General features: G+C 41.4%; 1 protein-coding gene across 1 annotated transcript in view; it reads right to left on the bottom strand.

Moving 5' to 3' along the window:
• Positions 1–242: 242 nt before the first annotated feature.
• Positions 243–19,769, bottom strand: part of LOC126416977 (odorant receptor 65a-like) — a 59,552-nt gene continuing 40,025 nt past the window's right edge. Inside the window, exons 4-5 of the mRNA XM_050084862.1 lie at positions 11,701–11,805; positions 243–428 (exon numbers count right to left, since the gene is read on the bottom strand). Coding sequence (XP_049940819.1) covers positions 243–428; positions 11,701–11,805 — 291 coding nt within the window. The remainder of the gene's footprint in view (positions 429–11,700; positions 11,806–19,769) is intronic.

The raw sequence follows: 19,769 nt of genomic DNA, 5'->3' as shown, positions 1-19,769 counted from the left end.
GAAGCGCCTAGAACCGCTCGGCCACAGAGGCCAGCTTCCCTTTTTCATGGCATGCTAGATTTTAGTAATAAACATGTACAGTATCAATTACAAAAGCCAGACTCTGAAATGAATATCGAACAGTCGTCGAAAATTTGTCTTTTCACTCATACTAGATGCGGCAGTAAACTTAGAATACTATGTCCAAGAATTACCCATGTACTCTGTAAGCATAAACACACGTAAAAGGCGTAGAACGCATTTTATGTTAAGGAACAGCCCCTCACCGACACAAAGGACTCTCTGGAGAGAGGAAAGAAGCCGCCAGCTGTTATGCGCAGAGGCCTCTGCGCTCGGACCATCATGAGCAGCAGCGACCGCTTCTGCGAGATATGGATTCCCTGCAGCGACGTCACTGCCGAGTAGGCTGCCAGCGCCACCTTCTCGCTCTGCAACAAGAGACTGTCAGTTGTCATGGAAACATAAACTACTAGTAAGGGAGAGCTGAAATTGTTGGTGCGATGCATTCAGCGGACATAATATGTGACTACCTTCATTCCCTTGTGTAGGAGTCTCAATATAAACTAAATATTACAGAGCACAATTCTTATAAAAATGTGGCTAATTTCGATTGGGAATGTCATTAAGTTGTTTCAATGCTGCACATAAAAGTACCTCAGTAAATTGATTGAGGATACATATTTAAGTTAATGGACATATGAAGACTGGAAATGGAAAACGTCGTAAATGCCAAATCTGACATTTGTTTGTACATAACTGATTGGTATCCAATAGATTTTAAAGCTATAACCGCATCAAAACAAAAATAATGAGACAAACAGAATATAATTACTGCATTAAGAACATTCTAAGTGTCATACGAGCAAACTGTTTAGTTATAGGTGCCAATAAGAAGGTTTCCATCAGCTTATTCTTGCAAAGAACAAACCAACTAGCCACTGCTAATAAGCTACATATTTACCAAAAATAGCATCGTTACCAGTTTCCAACTGCCAGATAAATCTGCAGACTGATGTTCAAATTTATATTTCCCTTGTTGTTTGTATTACTTGTTGGCTGTATTTCTAACAACTAATGCAAACAATGATAAATAAAATATAAACGAGAACAGCCATTTCAAAATGAAGATGTGACTTAGATGCCAGTAACAGCGCTATTTATTAAGAGTAGCTGGCGGTTGTTCCCTTCGTGCAAAAATTAGCTTGTATTTTGTACACAGGTACTGTCTCAGAGATGACAGTTTTCGACAGAATAGCAGGAATAATGATTTCGATGTAAGTGTCATTAATACTGTAGCTCTACTTTTTATATATGGTCCTATGAGTACACAAATACAACACAATTTCTTTAACTACAGATTTCCGTTAAAAAAGCTCTTCGCATACCTTTTACATTTCGGAACTCGGTCTTTGGCGAAAAGACAAAGCGCCGTCCACTGACACATGTTCTAGAGGCTTCCTTTACGGTTTGAACCTGGATCAAGTCAAGGCGTATGGAACTAACTGACTGTCAAGAACAAAAAGCCTATGAAAAGACTTTTTTTTTTAGAAAAATGGCACTTGGACCTTTTTCTATTTGCACAGTTAATATTTATTTGTGTTCAAACGAGATTAATTTTACAGAGTTATACTGTGAAGAATGCTTAACAAGACCTTTATAACGAAAACGTTTAGCATGTTAATCGATTAATACAAAATATGACTGCGGTCCTGAAAAAGTATTTCATAATTTCACACTTTTTTTAAACGAAATAACTATCGCATACAGGGAAAGTTTTCGGCTCGTAGGTGATCAAATATATTTGTTTTCTGTCGTCGCGCCGTATTTCCTAGCTAATTTTTTTCCGTTAGAACGAACAAAAAATTCGGTGCTGCTGTTGGTATTTCATTATTGTTTCAGGTACTGCAAATTTTAATTACTTCAATCACTTTTCGAATATGGTAATAGGTGTATTGAATTCTGTAGCGAAATTATTGATTTTGTGCTAAATGACATTTCGTGTTTGTTATTGGATACAGTTATCCTGAATTTATTTTTTCGGGGACAAAATCTCGAAGGAAATCATTTTGATATTGATACGATGCAATTTAGATGCATCTGAAAAACCTATTTTCAAACATGTAATTACATTACCAACCGATTATACGGCGAACAAAACTTGAGTGGAAGGAGGCTAAGTGATTTTTTACTGTCAAGTAGTAAATATGTAATTATTTGTTATTACTGTCTTGATATTAAGCAAAAAGTTACGTTTCTTATTTTTTACCTCCAAACACAGCGTTTAACAAAAGTGATATCAAGGTATCACATAAATCTCGAAATTTCATTATTGAATGCAATTGTTGCAAAAATATTGCTCAAAACATAAGTAAATGAAGATTTCTCCATGAGTGTACTAGATACATTACAAGCGTTGCACACTGCATGAAATCTAGTAACGCCAAACCAGATTTAAAATTGTTTCTGCTGAGCGGCTTTCTCCAAAGCACCATATTTTCTTTCATGCTTCCAGAACAAGCTGATATTAAGAAAACTGAACAACCATTGAACGAAATGATTGGGAAAAATTTTCTACACTATTACCCTTTTCTACAACAGCACTGGATGAATTTGTTACAACTGATACTATGTGCATGTGCTATTGTGACGGTTGAAGATATTTTGAAGAGTGTTCACAGATCAAAACATCTCATCGATGTAGAGTACAACGATAAATTCGGCAATTAAATAAATATTGAATTCTCTCTCCCTACTGTATTAGAATTGCAGAACATCATGGAAAGCATCCGCAATATGTAGATGCGCATCTATTAAGAAAATGAAGAATACTATAGACAATGTCAAAGAATTTGTCGAAAGGTAGATGCTGAAAAACTACAAAAGCCAGTAACCGATTTTTTCAGAAGGCAATAGAATATTGTATATAAACCTCCACTGCACAGTATATATCTGCAAGACTGACAGCAGGGACTCTTTCTTTACTATTATGAGACTTGAGGAGATCCAAAATGCAATTTTCTGTTGCATTCATCGTTTAACATGAAATTATTTTAACATGAAAAAAATGTATCAGTGTCCTGACTTTTGTGTTAAACCCTTTCAATGTTTACTCAAAATCGCCGTACCAACTATGCTAATTTTTCAGCCTTATTGTAGAATTCTACATTTTGTTCAGACGGCGTTTCAACCATTTCCATGAGGGAACTGTACTTCACTAATTTGTGTGTTGTGTGTAAGTTCTCTCTGTAACCTGAATTTCTTTTTCGCTCACACAAAATGTTAAAGGTTTTATGTCTGGGGATATTAACATTTAACCAGAGGTATTAACAATTCAGTGAAGGAGATTCAAGATATTTTTCCTTCAATGAAACATTATCTGAAAACGAAATTGTGCAAAGGAACTTCCATGCTTAAAAAATGGTCAAACATAGGTGGTTTCTATTACATCCACATTTTGCAAATGTCCCCGTTCATAATAAATCTGTTTACAGTTTGTTGGAAACAGAAATTGAGTGTTCCGAACCGTATTCTCCATTTAGGCAAATACCTGTGGCATTCTTCACAAATACTAAGATTGTTTCCATTACATCATGTATATATAAATACATTCGGCATACGTTAAGTTGCACTACATCCTTTCCAATACTTGTATTACCACACGCATGCACCAAGGAGTTTCTTCTGTTTCAAACATAATACAAGGTTATGAACTGTACACTTCAACGTAACATCGCTCTCTCTCCTCAGCCACTGGATATTTAATACAAGTTATTGCGAAATTTTTATCTCTAAATTGTCAGTACATGAGACTGCTGCGATTCTCACGATAAAACTTCTACTTTCGCTGTACACGTCGACCTAAAATTAACACTAACTTCTTGGGCAATAAAATATAAAAACTGCCAGCGGCCACATTTTAGTACTTTTTGTAATCTAAAAATTAGAGGTTAATGGTTTTTGAGTACTAAGCAAGGTTAATTCAGAATTGTAGCATTTACATTACAATCTTTCTGTGCTACAAAATTTCAAAAAAACGTTGTGAAAGTTGGTGGGTATTTGTCACAAGTTCCGATCGTGATGATGAAGTTTTCCTTCGTAAAATCTTCCGAAAGTGTGAAAAGGTGATACTGAAAAGCGTTGGATCTGCGTTCTATGTTGAGGGTCGAAACCTTGGCGGCTAAGATTTCCTGTCTGTTCGCCAACGTTAGCCCTTGCATTATAATGGGGGAGTACGGTTTCTAATATAAGAGACCTTACTATATCTATAACTGAAGTTTCAAAGCATGTGTCAACATTCTATGAGGTTTCGGGATTGCAGCAATATCAAGTTGATATCTTGCCACAATATTTCGGCTGACAACTGTTCAGCCATCTTCAGGTGTTCGCCACTGGAGACTGTTATGTTTTTTTCTTTATTGTTATTTCATTCCCCTACACCCCTTATGGACAGGGGGTGGACTGAGAGTGGCACTATACTGAAAAACAGAAGTATGAGGACTGTTTACATTGTAAGTTAAAAGAACTATTGACAGACAGCTAAAGGACCAACAATAGATCAATTTAAAAATACAGTTTCGATGAGGTTAAATTCTTCCATGAAAAAACATTGGAACACTGCAGTTTCACTTAACATCTGAAGAACCTGCACAGGGTGAAAAGGCATTCTGGGAAATGGGAAGAGGGAAATATGTTCCATTGAGGTTGAGTGGAAGGGACGGTGTGGTAAGGAGATAGAGGTGTGTTAGGTTGGTAGACTATGGAGATGATACATAGGAGGCGAAGCAGATAGTGGGAATACAGACATTGGGAAGGACTGAGGGTAAAGGGGAGTATTGAGGTGTGAGGAGATAGAAGCACAAGAAGAAAGGGGTACAGCTGAATGTAGAGGGAAAAGGAGAGATGAGCGCTGATGTGGATTTGAATACCTGCGGAAGGGTTAAAGCTGGCAGGAGGAATAAATATCAGGGCGAATCTCATTGTCTGGGAGTGGGAGATGGTTGAAGTTGCGTTGAGAGGGGATAGGGAGTGTGTGGTGGTGCAGGGACGGAGAGATGTGTTGGTTAAAGCATGGCAGAGTACCAGGCTTGGTGATCTAAGGGGACAAAATGGGGTTATTGCAAACTAGTTTATGGACAGTGTAGGAGAAACATAGGTGCCCTTTGTGGGTGAGGAGCGTTAGGAATTTGATGACATGGTAGAGGATCCAGGTCGGGGAAGGTAAATAAATGTGGAAAGCCAGATGGAGCACATGGCGTTCAAGGATTTGGAGGTATTTATAGAACTTTGGCGGGGCGGAGGTCCATAAAACATTTGCATTACAAAGCATGGATCGGATCAGGATTTTGCAGGTGTTGAGAATAGCAGAGAGACGTAGTTTCCAAGTTTGAACACTTAGTGGTTTCAGTAGTTTTAGTTTGCTGTTGGCGTTCTATTGGATGGTTAGTAGTTGGGGGTTCCACATTAGTTGCTGGATGAGGGTTAGTTCAAGATATTTTAGTGTGTTAGTTAAGTGAATAAAACTGTTGTAAATGATAAGGTAAAAGTCATGGAGGTGGAAGGTGCAAATGGTTCGTCCTATAATTTAATTCGTCGGCGGAGAAAGGAACTCAGTAACCTTTAGGCGATTTTCACTTGTTTACAGAAATGTATTGAACAGATCAAGACGCACCTTACTGCCATGAAACGAACTATGTTCCAATTTTAAGACAGTCAGAAACTTGTTAAGTACGTCCATGGAGAAGACGCTGAGATCTTGTATGAGGAGTTACTGGAATCGCCGATTACAAGTGATAACCCACTGTGATAAATTATGAACTATCCAGAACTTTGAATGCTATGAAGTAGTTGTTTCCGTGTTTCGTTGAAGACAATTTTCCATTATTTAATAAATAAATTTGAGTTTTAGACCATAAATGTGTAATTTTGAGTGTGTCGTACTAGCGAAAAGTGCTACATTCCCTTGTTGACTGGAGAAAGAAACTATGTTATAAATTTTCAATTTTTTTTTTCTTCGGAAGAGAATTTTTAGAATACATGAAAATTGTTTTCATTCACAGTATATATGATCAGCGTGCAACAAATGCCGAAAATTTCAGTGCAGTCTGTCAGATAGTTCCCCAAAGTTTCCTGCAAAGTAAGAAAAAGTGACATAGTTCCTTTGTCTACCGACCGATTGAACTAATGCCTGGTTTTTGAAGTGGTTAGTCTGGAGGAGCTGTTGGCTGCACCAGGAGGTAAATTGATTGAGATGAGTTTGGAGCGATCGTTGGGATTTCTGAAGTGTAGGGAAGAGCGGAAACTGATGTCATCAGTATACTGGAAGAGGAGGTCTGGTGGGGCATTTCAGAAGTGTAGGAGGTAAAGGAGAGGAGAGAGAGGATAGAACTCCTGCAGTAGGATGGCAGGTACAGGAATTGGTATTGTTAATTGACAGAGGATGGGTGATTAGATAGGAAAGATCCAATAAATGTAAGTGCGTATGTCTGGAGTTTGAAAAGGAGACTGAAATTCCATTCACAGTGGCCGTCGTTTTCTATGTCGAGGAACACAAAAATAGCGGATTTTCGGGAGCTGGTGGATAGGAGACGGGCGAGGTGCAGGAGCTGGTCATCAGAGGTGAATTTGGGTGGAGGCCACACTGATTAACGAGAAGAAGGTGGTGTTAGTTCAAGTGTTGGTGGATGCACCGGTATAGGATGGATTTGAAGACATAGTTAACAGAAAGTGCGTATGCCTGGAGTTTGAATAAAATGCTGTACACAGCTGTAAGCGTTTCCTATGTCGAGGAAGACAAAATAGCGGGTTTGCGGGAGTTGAGATATAGGAGATGGGTGAGGTGCAGGACCTGGTCATCAGAGGAGAATTTGGGATGGAAGACACACTGTTTAGCGGTGGTGTAGGTTAAAGTGTTCTTGGAGGCACCGGGAGGGGATGGATTTGAAGACCTTGCTAAACACTGAGGTAAAGCATATGAGGCAGTAGGACGGGGGAATCAGAATGATGTTTTATGGGCTTGGGGATAAGTAGGATTTGGGATGTTTTCCATTGCTGAGGACAGTGACATGTCGAGAGGATAGTGGCATAAAGGTTGCAAGAGTGATGAGAAAGGGAAGTGGACTTTCTTCAATGTGCGATAAGTAATGCAATTGTAACTGGGGGAAGTGTTACGTGTTGGAGTACTTGTTTTATGTCACCTGCTATAATTAGTGTACCTAAATTTGTGTGTTGTAAGTTGCCCAAGTGCAGGAAGCTGTGACTCAGGGGCGGGACAGTTGTATTTCTACGTTAATGGATGGTAGGGGAACGAGAGTAATCAAAATGTGGGTCCTCAGGAATGGAGAAGATATCAGACAGATAGGATGCAAAGACCGGTCAGTTTATCAGGTATGGGATGGTTATCGTGGAGAAGCACATAGTAAGGGATGTGATTACAGCCAGTGAATCGATTGGTCACTTTATCAGGTATGGGATGGTTATCGTGGAGAAGCACATAGTAAGAGATGGTATTACAGCCAGTGAATCGATGGAATGCTTTCCAGTACTTGGAAGAGTTAAGGATGAGTGTAGCACTGTTTGTTGCATGTCTGGCGCTAGTCACGGCGTTTCTTTCTCATTTAATAAATTCCTGATGTATCGTTGTATTTGCTGATGTCGTGTGAGTGTATCCCAGTCACTAGTCTACAGAAAAGGATTGGTACATGTGGCGCGATTCTCGAATTAAAAGGACTTGATGGGGTAGGAAGGCCAGTGATAGGGATATAGGAAGATATAGAGTCTGAGAAAGTCTGCTGTAGGAAGGACGCAACATGAGGGGTATCATCAGGTTTCTGGAAGGACATGGGATGGCTTACAATCTGCATTTGTATGAATTCTCGAAAGGCATTCCAGTTAGTATGGAAGTGGTTTTGGATAACTTTTGGATGGTGATTCTAATGGGGTGCATGGGAATGAGGCTGTGTGGAAGAGATGGTTAAGAGTGTAGGTAGGTGGTCATTTTCAGTTGTATCGAGGACTTCTGCAGTGAGGCGTCCAAGACGATTGAGAGATACTAGGATGACAACATGGGTAGTATTGTTTCACAATGTGTGTAGCGTGGGATGGGAGCAATGATACCTTGCAGGGAATCAATAAAATGACATCAGAGCTAGAGATCTGTGGGGCATCTACTATGGATGTTGACGTCTGTGGTAATGATATAGGTGGAAAAGGTACAATCTGTGTAGATCAGGAAGTTATTCGGGATGGGGTGGTTAGGTCTGATGTAGGTTCAGGCAAAGGTAATGGTCAGGGTGTGGAGAAAAGAGGCTATGGATAAGGTTTTCGGTATGAGTATTGTACAATGGTTGTGGGCAAAAAGGAATTTTCTTGTTGTGGCAGTTGCTAGTCCATCTCTGGCCAGGGGAAGGATATTATCCGTGTGGTGGAGGCTATAGGGAGAGGTGCAGATTGTGTGGTAGAATTGGAGTATGTTTCGTTAAGGATAAATGTTTGGACGTTGTGTTGGGATAGGGTATGCATTAAAAGGTGTTTATTGATAGGGAGGGAGCGGATGTTGTGGTGCAGGATTCTGTGGTGTTGTCGAGCCATTATAAGAATGGTTTGTGTGGATGAGGTCGGAGTAGGTTTAAACAAGGGTATCAAGGCAGGTGAAAAGAACTATACCTATTTTTGTGAGTAGGTAGCTCAGGAATTGAGATGGGAGATGGAGTGGGCAGCGAGGGAGATTTGTTGGGAGGTGTGTGGACGTTGGGACAGATGGATGTTTTGGAGGACGATTGTACTGAATTTGATAATATCTTCAAGAGTGTGAGTTGGGGGAAGAAGTTGTTGGGATGAGTGGGGTCGTCAATGGGAGGGATTAGGACAGTGAGCTCAGGTCTGATAGGTTAAGGCTTAGCTTTACATTTCGCAGAGTATGTGGTGTTGGAGTCATTGCAGGTGTTGCAGGTAGGAGGGGATACTAGGTAGGTTTTTGCAATCTGCAATAAGGTGGTCATTGTAATGGACACATTTTTGGCAGCAATAGAACTGTGGGGGACTTTGAAGGTGCGACCTTGTGGCAGGGGCGGTAGATCAGGGCTCCCTCTTTAAGGAGAATATCTATGATGGCAGAATCAGAGGAGATGTAGACAAGGCGAGTGGACCCAGGTCATTATTGAGCCATACGGATTTTTTACTTCTGAATTTGGGTGGTTGTTCAGCTCAGATGCTACTTCTTCATCAATGATCCCAAGTTCAACATTTGTGATTACTGCAGTGAGGATGGGAGGACAGCAGGTAGGGTGAGGTTGTTTGGGTGTGGTGGTGAGAGGTGTTAAGAAGGCTCTGGAACCAAAGCGAATGTGAGGAATTTTGGAGAGGACGCCAGTATGCAAGTTGGGGTTTAGGGGCTTTAGTAAGATGGAATCTTTTCTTGTGATGATAGTTTGGATGTAGAGGCTGGGTAAGCGTTTCTTGATTTTGAAGCTGAGGGATTTGGGTTTAAGGAACTTTGGGTCAGTTTTGCAGAGGAGGAAGGTGTGGATGGTAGGGAAAGAAGTTGTAGAAGGCGGAGTTGTACCCAAATGCTGGGTGTCTTCAAGTTCAGTTATTATTTTTTAGGTGTGGGAGTGGGAAAGATGTCAGTGATTTGACATTTTGTAGATTTCTTAATGGCTGTTGGAGGTAAGTCTAGTTGCGGAATGGGGGTTATCGGGATATGACGTACTTGATGGTTACCTGGGAGTTGTGCAGGTCCTTCACAATGGCGTCCGTTGGTCGTCTGAGTGAGGCTCGATGCGGTGATGCTCGAGATGCCATCTGTCGCTTCTGTTACTCAGTGGGCAGTGAAATGTGTGGCAACAGTGAAGGTGGATGGTGAATTATAGCTGAAAGAGAAAAGATGAGTGGAGATGGGAACAGAGAGAGATGCATGGGTCACTGCTTTAGTAGGACAGGATATGGTAGGTAAGGGGGGATACTCATAGAATGATGGGTCAGAGGACATGCTCCATGAAGTGATAGTGGGAGCAGGATATGGAGAAGTGTAGATGGTCCATGCTGGCAAAGAGCGATGAATGGCGTTGACTAGGTGAGCAGCTACCAGAGCGGTGCTGGAACGATGGTGACGAGTTGTAGTGAAGTTGTGAATGATGAGAATGGCTCCATTGTGGCAAGGATGGTAGCAGCTATGTCAGTGATGCTGTGGGGGCGAGCAACAACATATGGAGGCGACGAAAAAAAAGCGATGAAGCTGTCGGGACACTGATGGAGGCACGCCTTCCCACATCTTCTCCTTTTCATCGAACATGTCCACACTCTGTACATCATCAGCAGGCTCGATCCCCCCACCCCCTGGTGTCTTCTACCCTCTCTACCTCCAGCCTGTTGCAGCGCCTTTGCCATGGTGTCTCTCCCTCTCTGCGTATGCACACCATCCACCTCCTTTCCCAACGCAACTTTCAGCACCTATCCCTGTAGGAACATGAGCTTCGCCCTGATATCTGCCCCTCCAATCAACTCTAACCCTACCTTCTTCCCTCCCACTCCTCAGAGCTCCCTCTTCCCTCCTCTTTCCTTCCCCTGAGTGGTTTCTCTCCCTCCTGCACCTCCCTTTCCTGCACACCCCTTCTGTGTCTCTGTGCACCCTGCTTACTTGCCTTCCCCTCCACCTTCCATCCCCTTGGTGAGCCCCCTGACCCATCATTTCTCTTCATCCCACTCCCTCCAGCCCCCCCTCCCCCATTGCACCTTCCTTTCCACTCTCTTTCCCTTCTCTCAGGCCTCGTTTCCCTCGGCAGGTTCCTTCCACCAGTTTTTATTCTTCATCTTGTGTGCGCCATCTCCTACAGTGGTGTCTTCATTCTGGAGTGTTTCAATTCTGTGGCCAACTTTTAGCTTGTGGATGTGACTTCAGTGTATTTTATCTGCTCCACGAATCACCAACTCTGTTTTTTAACTTTATGTCGATTTTTCTGTCCCAAAATGAACGTCTCTGTGTCAGTGTATATTTTAACCCCAGTTGTCTCCACTTACTATGTTCTTACGTCCCCCTTTTTATTGTCTTTTATATGTATCGCTTCCACCTTTTATTAACTATATTGTCACTCGGCTGAAGACCGGCGGATTATGCCACTGTCAGCCCTCCCCTGCTCATATGGGACAGAGGAATGAAATCACAATAAAGAAAAAAAAACAAGCAGTCTCTAGTGACTGACACGCACCTGAAGATAGCTGAACGAGTCCCAGACGAAATATTGTTGCAAGAAATAACATGATCCGGCTGCAATGTCGAAACCTCATAGAATATTCAGTACGCCAGGAAAACTTCAAGAATCACATCTGTAAACATTAATTGTGGCTTCTTAAATCTTTAGACCTTATGTGTCACACCATATGCAAGTGGTTTACTAGTCAATTCTTCCGGGTTAAAAAGATAGTTATGATTTGTGGAAGAGCGCAATGAGACTCCAAGTGCTAAAGTTTGCTTTGATGTATGGCACAGATAATCAAGATCCATCAGAAGAAATGAATTATGTACCATGTTAGTGCTAATCTGTAAGAGTAATGAGTAACATCATAAATCCACTATTCTGTATTCAAAATACACACAACAAGCCCCTGGGTAGCAATTAAAAACGGAGGTCAACGGTTTGTCATATCGTTGTATCAATATAACATTAATCCTCAAACTGGAAACTCAGCAAGGCGTGTGCAGCTCACCTCCGTTATGAATTCATCTCCGAACCAGCAGTAGACGAACAGCTGCGCCAGCATGACGCACAGGTAGCAGCCGAACTTGCCGGCCTCTGCCAGGCTTTCAGCACTCTGAAAAGGAAACACACGTGTACACATTCATGGACAAGAACTGCAATTGGGGGTAGCAATGCAAAAGCAAAAATGCTGAACTCTGCTTTCAAGTGTTCCTTCAGCAATGAAAACCAAAGGGTATTGTTCCAATGTTTTTCTTGCATCATTAAAAAGATGAGTTATATTGATATTAAAGTCAATTGTACTGAAAAATAGCTGAAATCGCTAAAACAGAATTAATGTCTAGGACCCAATGGGATCTCTATCAGATTCTATGCTAGATTTTTGCTTGAGTTAGACTCGTTTTTACCAGTAATCTCCCGTACATGCCTCGAAGAAAAAACCGTGAGCAGTGGTTGGTAGAAAGCACAGGCCGAACCCGTCTGCGAAAAGGTAACACACCTAAATCGTTAAGTTACCATCTAGTAGCGCTGGCATCCATTTGTTGCAGAATGTTATACCATATTCTGAGCTCAACAGTAAAAAAATATTTCGAATATAATGAGTTCCTCCTCGCCAGACATCGTAGATTTAAAAAAAAATTGATCTTGCAAAATTCAACTGACACTTGGCTTCCATGACATCCAGAAAGCCATAGATCAAGGCGGTCAGGTAGATGCAATATTTCTTGATTTCAGAAAATCATTTGACTCAGTTCCACAGCTACAAGTAGAAGTTTTCAGAACTTCTAACACTACTGATTGGGTCGCTAGAAGTTTAAACGTTTTAAAAATTTTGTAGACAGTGGTTTGATTCCTCCTACGAGACTTCATGTTGCATGTGAAAAAGAGGACGTAGAAGCATCTTAAGCTGTCCTCTAAAGAAACTTTGCTATTCATGTCGTATATTAATGACCTTGCAGATAATATTAATAGCAACCGCAGACTGTTTGTAGATGATGCGGTTATCTAGACTGCTCCACAGATATTCAGATACTGATAAGTTATCACAGAGGAGGAAAGATAGGTAACTTTAAATGTCCAAAATGTAAAACTGTGAAACTAAAAAAAAATGTATTAACATATACAGCGTAGGTAAAGAAAATGGTAGGCTTCGGTAGAAGACTTGAGAAATGTATTCAAGCTACAAAGAAGATTGTTCACCTATCACTAGTGCGACCTATCCTATAGCAGAGCTCAGGTATGTGGGATCCGTACAAAGTGAGACTAACGAGAGACATTGAACGTACAGACAGAAGTGCAGGTACAGTGGGAAGTACCTTCTGCCATGCACTTCACAGTGATTTATAGATTACAGATGTAGGTATGGCTGTAGACAGTAAATCAGATATGCAGCGTTATTATACTGAACCTAAAATATACATGGTACAGTATTGATTAAGCTGCCAATAAAACAATTATTTTAATATCCGTAGCATATATTCCTCATATTATGACGCAATGTAAACTGTTTAATCTAATGGTTCTAAAAATTATATGGAGTTTGTAAGAATTGTTATTTCACAGAGTGTGTAGCAATGGAGTGCAAGATTTCAAAATTAAATATCTCGAAAGCTATGATCGATGGACGAGTGGAAAAAAAAACACATGTTTATCGCGAATGCTGTAAGAATTTTATGCAAGACTTAATCATAATGTTCTATACAATTCGAAAACTTGCAAACAATGGCGCTGCGGGCAGTGTTGCTCGTACAGTATCCACGTGCATAATTAAACTTGTCCTCTACAAGCAGTCTTCACAATCACATCACAATATTTCCAAAATGTCCATCACTCCCAATATGGAGATGGCGCAAATGAATAATGAAATTTGTCGTCACGCCCTGTAGTATGCCAACAGAAATTGATTCAAATGTCACACAAACCGCCGGTTAAAGCTCGTCCAGTCTGTGGGATGGTTGTGATAGACAGAACCTTTCAATGTGCCTCATAAAAAGCAGACACAAGGAGTCAGATATGGCGAATGTGGAGGCCTATCCACCCTTGCCCCAGTAAGTTTGCAATATTCCAACGCACTGACTGTATTCCTGACTTGATCAAGACAGGGAAACAGCTGTTCGGTGCGATGAGGTCTGGTCCAACCTTGCATGAACCACTCGCTGCCTGGTCGATCCCCTAATACAAATTGTTCGAAAAATTTGTAATAATGTTCATTACTTATCGTTTCTCGCTTTCAAAAAGAGCCAATAATGCCTCTGCTACTTACTGAAGCCCAAACTGTAGCCATTTGGCTTCACTTCAAAAAAACGGGGATTTTCGGAACCCCAAAATAGCCAGTATTGTTTCTTCACGGCTCCATCCAGGTGAAAGTGTGCATGATGTGAGAACCAGCTGCAGCCAACATCCAGTCCTTTATTATTAATCTTTGTGAGAATCTGGTTCGCAAAGCCTGCCGTCAATATCGGAATAAATCTGTAGATTTGTATGAATTACATACAAACAAACCTACACTCTTCTTTATGTATGTAGACGTCTGTGTCATTATCAAATTAACCCGATTTAAAAAGGCTTAGATTTACTTACAAATATAATGTTTCTCTATAAACAGAGGTTTTTCATGAACGACACTCTGTGCCCAGTGTTGACGAAAAAGTGATACACGGAGGCAGGCTCGTTTCGCAGCATGTGCGCCGAAATGCACTTTGGAAAGTGGGGTATCGTCTTCAGCTGAACGAGAGAGAGATAGAGGAGCGGAATTGGATAGAATTTTGAGAAAATCATTGTGCGATTTAGCATCTCAGATCGATTTTTCAGTAGCTTCTGCTAAGAGATTGTGGAGAAACGCAAACTGGAAACTAGCAAACGAATGGTTTAGCACGGCCTAAACAGTTAAAATACTATTACTGGGCATCAGTGCAATAATAGGCCCCTGCTTTTTGTGCATGATGGAGACCCTGATCATGAAACACAATTTTTTTTCCGGATGAAGCATGGTTGCTTTTATCGTAAGTCTCAGAACAATGTCACAGTTCTGAAAGATATCAAAGAGTCTCTGCATGATGCGGAAAAAACGAGTTTGGTGTGCTGTCTGTAGAACACAAATTACTGGACAGAACTTTTTCCACCAGACCATAAATTCTGATCAGCGGTATACGGGGTAGTCCGTGAAGCATTTCAGAAAATCGATACATATAAGTGGCCAAAAACAACGTAATAAATTATACAGTACCTTAAAGAGCTCCCAGGTATTCTTTTTTATGTATTTATAAATGTTCTATGTGGTCAACATTCTTCACATGGAACACACCTAACCCGTAGTCCACTACTGCACATAGGCGACTCAGCATATCGGAGTGACAGTGAGTACAGCTGCTGCAGTGCGACGTCGCAAATCTCCGAGGTTCTATGGTAGAGACGGAACATAAACACTGTACTTGTAACCCCAGAGGAGAGCCTCGCAAAGCGTAAAGTCCGGTGATGGTGGTGGTCATTAGAGTAGTGCTAGATCATGAACCATAACACGGCGTGTCCAACACCGCGGAAACGTCTCATTCAGGAAACCTCATACAGAACTGTGTAAATGTGAAGAGGTATCATCTTGTTGAAATCCAAGTTGTGGCATCAACCACAGTTGCATCACAATTGTAACAAGTCGAGATAAGGGATACCATCGACTCTTCAACGAGGAACGGCTCATCGACTGCCTTGTTGGACACGGCACAGAACACGTATGTGTTCAGTAGTGTCATGTGGATGCTTGTGCTCCATTTGCTTGTGTTGCGTCGGCTCACGTTTCCCAAAAGATAAAAAGTGGCTCCGTCGTCGAAGATCAATTAGCTTACCACGCTGTCTTTTTCAGAATGGTTCTACATATCAATGCAGAGCTGCAGATGGGCTTATGGATTCCAGGAGCCACAATTTCTACCCCTTACTCTTAATCTTGTCGGACTTCGCAACGTGACGTCCCTCATACGATGCACTGCCTCTTCCGAAATTCACGGTTGAGCCACCCTTCACAAACTTCTTGTACCACTTCACTATACTGTTGTAAACTAGTGGTATCTTGTACTTGTAAAACATACTATTGAAGCTGTTTGCACATTCACTACAGGTTGGAAACACACTATGGTTTCTCAGTTCGGCTCGCCACTAGTTTCAGCAACTACTATCGGTGGCGCCTCTGTCGGTCGGTTTCAAAGTAGTCTTAGAGCAACACGTTCAAAAAGATCTGAAAGTTTGTCTTTCAGGTACTGTGTCATTTCGTACGTTACCTTTAGCCATTTACCTATAACAGTTTTTTAAAATGTATCATGACTTTACTCCTAGACTGAGCTGAACTTTTTGTCGGAGAACCAACAACTAACAAAAAGGCATGAGGTTATTTCAAGCAGAGAAATGCAAGAGCACATACCGCGAATGCGTTTATGAAAGTTTTACGTGGTGTGTCTGCCGACATGAAATATCATCTTAATACTGTCATTCGCGTATTGGTTGTGTCTTTTTGAAGATAGAAACAACCTTCATATATTGCTCGACAGTTGCTAAGGAACAATCGACACTTCCTATAGAACAACTTCCAGCTGATACGCAACATCCGACGAATGATATCGAAAGGAAATATAGAGGCTGGAGATGTTAACTGCAGCAAAGCCTCTGGCCGAACGCTCGGCGTGCATTTGATACTCCATGCAGTTCGATGTTTCACGAAAGGAGTTTGTGGAACCGATAATTGCGACTTCCTATGTGGTATTGCAACACGTCTGGAAGACAGCATTTGGGTGCTTACCATCGTGGATGAGCAATTGAACGGCTCGAAGCCGCTCAAGTGTCAGTATGGTGGCCATAGAAATGGATGTCTCCAAAAGTGTCACCTCGCGATTAAAAAAGGCCGCTGAAGATGGAAATGCTGAGCAATGCATGCTGATGATCGTTGACGGATCACCACATCGCAAGAGGATTGATACTTTGCCCTAATAGTGAAAAGGAGCAGACATCTCATTGCTGGGCAGATCGCTGCAGACATTGCAGCCTCTACCGGTAGATGTGTCTCTGCCAGAACCAATTCACAGTGATTAAATCAGGCTGGTTTGTGTGCTTGGAAGACTTTGAAATGTATCCCACTTCAACCACGACATAGTTGAGTGTAGAGAGCTTGTTGACTGGTGTCAGCAACAGTGTACCAGAGTGACCTTCTCCGAATGAAAAACACTTTACTTTGGCCCGTGACTCTGGTCAGCAGCTATTGTAAAGAGAGACGGGAAGGCATTACACACCACAGAATGTTCATCAACCTCATCAGGATGGTGTAGGTGTCATGGTATGGGCAATCATTTGCGAATGGCTGCACACCGTTCCACATTTTCGCGCAAGATACTGTTACAGCACAGCGGTATTGCAGGAGATTATTATAGAGATGTTCGTCTTTTTAGGGGTGTGATAGGTCCCGACTTTCCGTCTACGGGCGACAGTGGCCTCCCACACAGGACGGCAAGGTGTCGGACACATTGGAAACTGAAGATAGTGATGTATGAAATGGCCTGCGTACACCCTGCATCTAAATCCTATAGAGAACGATTAGGATGCTGCTCTTGGCACACGTCTTTTTCAACGATCTCCCCCTTCCCTAACCGCTTAAGAACTGTAAATCGCCTTGAGAGAGTGCCAGGACACTATACACCGACAACTCCTCAACAGCTTCGTAACCAGGATGAATAATACGTGCAAAATGCTCATTAGTGCCCGATGAGGGCTTATTCCTTACTGCGAGTCCAATATCGACCTTTATGTGGTTAGTCTGACCTATGTCAAGAACGTTATTTACGTCTGTCATCCAGTTTTGCAAAATTTTGGAGATTTGTGGTAAATTCCATGGTACCAAACTGCTGAAGTCATCGGTCCCTAAGCTTACACACTAATTAATCTATGCTAACGACAACACACACATCCATGTCCGAGGGAGGACTCGAACTTCCGACGTGGGAGCCGCGCGAACCGTGACAAGGCGCCTGAAACCAAGCGCCTACACCCAGGGTGTATCCAGCTTTCCCAGGTGGTGAAATCTATACAATTTTTCGTTATAAATGTACCACTACAGCTCTATGGCGTACGTGCTGTGTTTCATGTCTTCATCATTGTCTGTGATTATTCTTGTCCAACAGTGTGTCTGTTCCTTAGCAATTCTCATGTAATGTAATATCGTCGATGTGTTTCCACCTCCTATTAATCCTTGGACTTTTTATGTATATTTTCTTTCACCTCTGGTAACCATCTGCTGAAGCGAAATTCTGCGACGTACTCCGTAGTTTGGAGCTCACGTAAAACTGTACGCCCTACTATAACTGACTGCGTAACTCATTTTAAATTTTAGAGGAACGCAAAAGCATACCGCCCCTAATGGAAATGTGCCTAGTGAAGCTGTTGAAGATGTTCAAATCAGCTTCAGGTTGATGGGAAGTGTTCTTGCCTAGACTACTTTAGCGATTGGAATCAGCATTCCGTCTACAATATTTTTTGACGAAACTTAAGGTATATTTTATTTATTTATGTATGTTTCTCATAGTGGGAAGGCTTCAGACACGACCAACTGATTCGGTTCATATTTGGGAACTCGATTGCGTACAACCTAAAATGAAAGACTCTGAGATATTTTGACTCAACGACCCCCTGTTTCCGAGAACAGCAGCCCTAAAGTTTATAATGCGCCAACGACACAGAACTGACGTGATTGAAAGGTAACTGAAAAATCAGCGTTCTTCATCCATGTATTTGGGGTCGGCATACGCATGTTTTCAGACAAGTCAAGGAAAGAAACTTCTTCGAGTGCCTCTTAGGTGCACGGTCCTCAACGAAAGCGTCACTGGCATACCGACCAAGGCATCTGGCTGGTGAATAGTGAGTAGAGAAAGTGTGTTCGATTCCCAGTTGCATTTTGCACTCCTTTATTCATTTGCACTTTTTTCGCAGTGCAACCAGTCGTAATAGGAGGTAAGCAAATCAATTAAGAATAATAACAACGTTGGAAAATAATTTTCTCAGACGACGTAGAGTAGTAAGAAATTAAATTTTAAGCCTCGTTGTATGAACACGGTTCCGAGTAAGATGTTTCGAAAAAAGAAAATTCGACCCTTGCGCATAAAATAATGCATTGTTACAGGGCGCAATATTCCATCACAGCGTCTGAAAAATTGTTGCCAAAATTTTTCTGATGCTTATAAGAAATTAATGATTAATTTGGTCCATGGAATATAGATGAGGCCAACCATTTAACAAACTCGAAAAGAATGTTTACTTTGCTTGCTCTAAATGCGGGAAACAGAAGAATGCTGTTTACAGAACATGTATTGAGAACAATTTTAAAGCAAAATTGTAAACATGGCTCAAGCAGCAACTGTTAAAAATCTCCACGGTAAATGATAACAGCCAAACAGTTGCAGGATAAAGATTTATTGAAATCCTTGACCACGGTTTCGGTATATCTAAGAGTCCTCTCTCGGTGAAACTGTCTGCCCTAGTGCTTCCACACCCTCTTCACGCTAGTTCACAGGCTAAGTACTGATAGTATGCTGCGTTCGCCAATACCCATCTCTTCATAATTATGCTGTACCGATGGAGGTGATATTTTAATTTTAACTACTGGTGACGCCTTTGCCACAACTGTTTTATGCATCTCCACTGCAGCATGTGATTTTAGTGTATTTTTGCTTCTGATGAAGGTATATTTAGATATAACGGAACCGTGGTCAAGGATTTAAATAAATCTGTATCCTGGAACTGTCTGTCTGTTATCATTTACCGTGAACATTTTTAAAGCTTACATTGCTGATAACAAGTTTTGTCTGATATTGGATTCTTAGGACGAACAAACTAATACTGTCATGTACGATAGCATGTTTGTAGAAGATGATACTCGATAAAATTAATACCGCCAAACTACACACCTTTGTGCCAGCCATGTGATGTTTATGTTTATCACCAAGTTAAATACCTAATTTCGAGGCTTCAGATTATGGTCTGCTTCTGAAAACCTAGCGGGAACTGCATAACTGAACGAATGTAATAAAGATTCACTGCATAATTCATGAT

Source organism: Schistocerca serialis, chromosome 8 (assembly GCF_023864345.2).
Source record: "Schistocerca serialis cubense isolate TAMUIC-IGC-003099 chromosome 8, iqSchSeri2.2, whole genome shotgun sequence".
Lineage (NCBI taxonomy): Eukaryota > Metazoa > Arthropoda > Insecta > Orthoptera > Acrididae > Schistocerca > Schistocerca serialis.
This window is presented reverse-complemented; position numbering and strand designations above follow the sequence as displayed.